A 1,856-nucleotide genomic window follows, 5' to 3' on the forward strand; every position below is an offset into this window, starting at 1 on the left:
AGCCTTTTGTGGCGTCCACTTCGCATCGCATACCCACGATTGGGTGTGGGTGTGTGTGTTTATGTCTCTTAGGGCTTGTTGAGTTGTGTCCTCAGCAGAACCCTTTGGTGTTGTCCTATGTTATTTTTGTGCGTTTGTGCGTGTGTGTGTTGGATTTGGGTGTGTTGGACATGCGTTTGTACGTGTGTGTTATAGACTTGTTTGTATTATGCTGACAGTTTGTTTTATTTATAAAGCAGGACGAAAGTCTTTTTTAATAAATATATGCAGGTAGCTTTGAATATACGCGGCCTTGGGTTAATATATCCGCGGATAGGTCCCCGCTTCGTTGACGGATGGGGCGTGTGGTTTACGGCTCAGCATTAGAGATCCCTAACTCACCACTGACATGATTATTATGAATGCACCCCAGAAATAGCTAGCTAATCTCCACAACCCGCACCCGAATCTGCTAGAACTATTTTTCTTCACTCCGAGTACCAAATATCATATCCTATTTAGGACTCCCCTTCTTCCTCCTCGTCTCATCTCCGGATCTCCCCCACCGAACCACAACACACCATCTTGCTGTGAACTCGATATTGCTGCAATGGAACCGCAGATATAGGTCTAGCTAGCTGCTCGAGGATTTGGATCAGTTGTCTGTGAAAACCGATTGAGCTAGTTTAATTAAGAAGGTTCAACACAGACCAGAATGGTCCATCTTTTGCAATGCAGCGGCAGTGGCCACATGCTGTTGCCTCTGTTCTTCCTCTCCGTCCTCCTCCTCTTCCCCTCCATGGAGTCAGCACATTCAGATGCCAGTAAGACCTCTAGTGCTCATCTCAATGCTTCTAGTTCGAAACAATCATTCCGCATTTTCATGGTAGTTTCTTACTCAACTATACTTTCTCAATTTCTGTCACAGGGAGGTTGCCACTGAGGTTACTAGAGATTGGCTCCAGTAAGGTACCAATCATCAACAAGTTTATGCTGTTGTCAAATTGTTTGATCTATGAATCGTCCATGAATGAGCAATGTCTGATGGACTTTTGTTTGTGCTACTCCTGATTAAGCATTGTTTGTTAATGTCATAGGAGCAGGAGGGGGGAGCTAGAGGGGAGACGATGAAGATGGAACGGAGAGGCCTGATCGGATCAAGGCCACCAAGGTGTGAGAGGGTGTGCATGTCTTGTGGCCACTGCGAGGCAGTGCAGGTGCCCATAGTGCCACAGGATCACAAGCAGAGAGCTGGTCGAGAACACCATGATGTGGCGAGTGACACCTACAGGGTCAATGGTGGCATCTCTGACTACAAACCTCTGAGCTGGAAGTGTAGGTGTGGAGGCAGGATACATGATCCATGAAGAATTCAACAGTCTCAAGTTCTCAACTCAACAACCAGGATCACTTCAATTGTGTAAATATGTATAAACATGCCCTCAATTTTTTTCTCCATCTTTTTCTTTTTCTTCTCCTTTTCAAGTTTCCTCCAGACCAGAGGTTCGACAGGGAGAATGAGCTGCCAATTTCTTGTACATTCAGGCAGCAGTTTTGTCAACAAAATATAATCAGTGCGTGTATCATTTTGTGCACTGAATGTACCATGACCTGGCCTGACTTTATGGTAGAGGCAATTGTATTATTTAGTTTGCATTTATTTCAAGATGGCCATGCCTCCTGTTGTGGTAGGGACAAACATTTTGATCTGCGCTGTTGTTGAATAAGGCAGCATCAGGTACTACACCAATAGGCCACTTATCACTGGCACAAAACACATTACGCTTAGTAATAAGAACTAGTACACTTTTTGTCAAGAAAGAATCTGAGGGATATATATCATAACCACTGACAATTTTATCCGTTTTTTTATCCAT

The 1,856-nt window shown here is 44.2% G+C and overlaps 1 protein-coding gene across 1 annotated transcript; it reads left to right on the forward strand.

Annotated features, from left to right (window-relative positions):
- The first annotated feature begins 348 nt into the window (after positions 1-348).
- On the forward strand, positions 349-1,639 carry LOC123430080 (EPIDERMAL PATTERNING FACTOR-like protein 2). The gene is made up of 3 exons (XM_045113994.1): positions 349-803; positions 908-948; positions 1,077-1,639. The coding sequence occupies exons 1-3, from the start codon at positions 695-697 to the stop codon at positions 1,344-1,346; spliced, it is 420 nt and encodes a 139-aa protein (XP_044969929.1). The 5' UTR covers positions 349-694; the 3' UTR covers positions 1,347-1,639.
- Positions 1,640-1,856: the final 217 nt, after the last annotated feature.

This window comes from Hordeum vulgare, chromosome 2H (assembly GCF_904849725.1).
Source record: "Hordeum vulgare subsp. vulgare chromosome 2H, MorexV3_pseudomolecules_assembly, whole genome shotgun sequence".
Lineage (NCBI taxonomy): Eukaryota > Viridiplantae > Streptophyta > Magnoliopsida > Poales > Poaceae > Hordeum > Hordeum vulgare.

Coding starts and splice junctions, on each gene's coding strand:
- LOC123430080 (XM_045113994.1), top strand. CDS start 695: ATGGTCCATCTTTTGCAATGCAGCGGCAGTGGCCACATGCTGTTGCCT. Junction 804..907: donor GTCAGCACATTCAGATGCCA/GTAAGACCTCTA, acceptor TTTCTGTCACAG/GGAGGTTGCCACTGAGGTTA. Junction 949..1,076: donor TAGAGATTGGCTCCAGTAAG/GTACCAATCATC, acceptor TTAATGTCATAG/GAGCAGGAGGGGGGAGCTAG.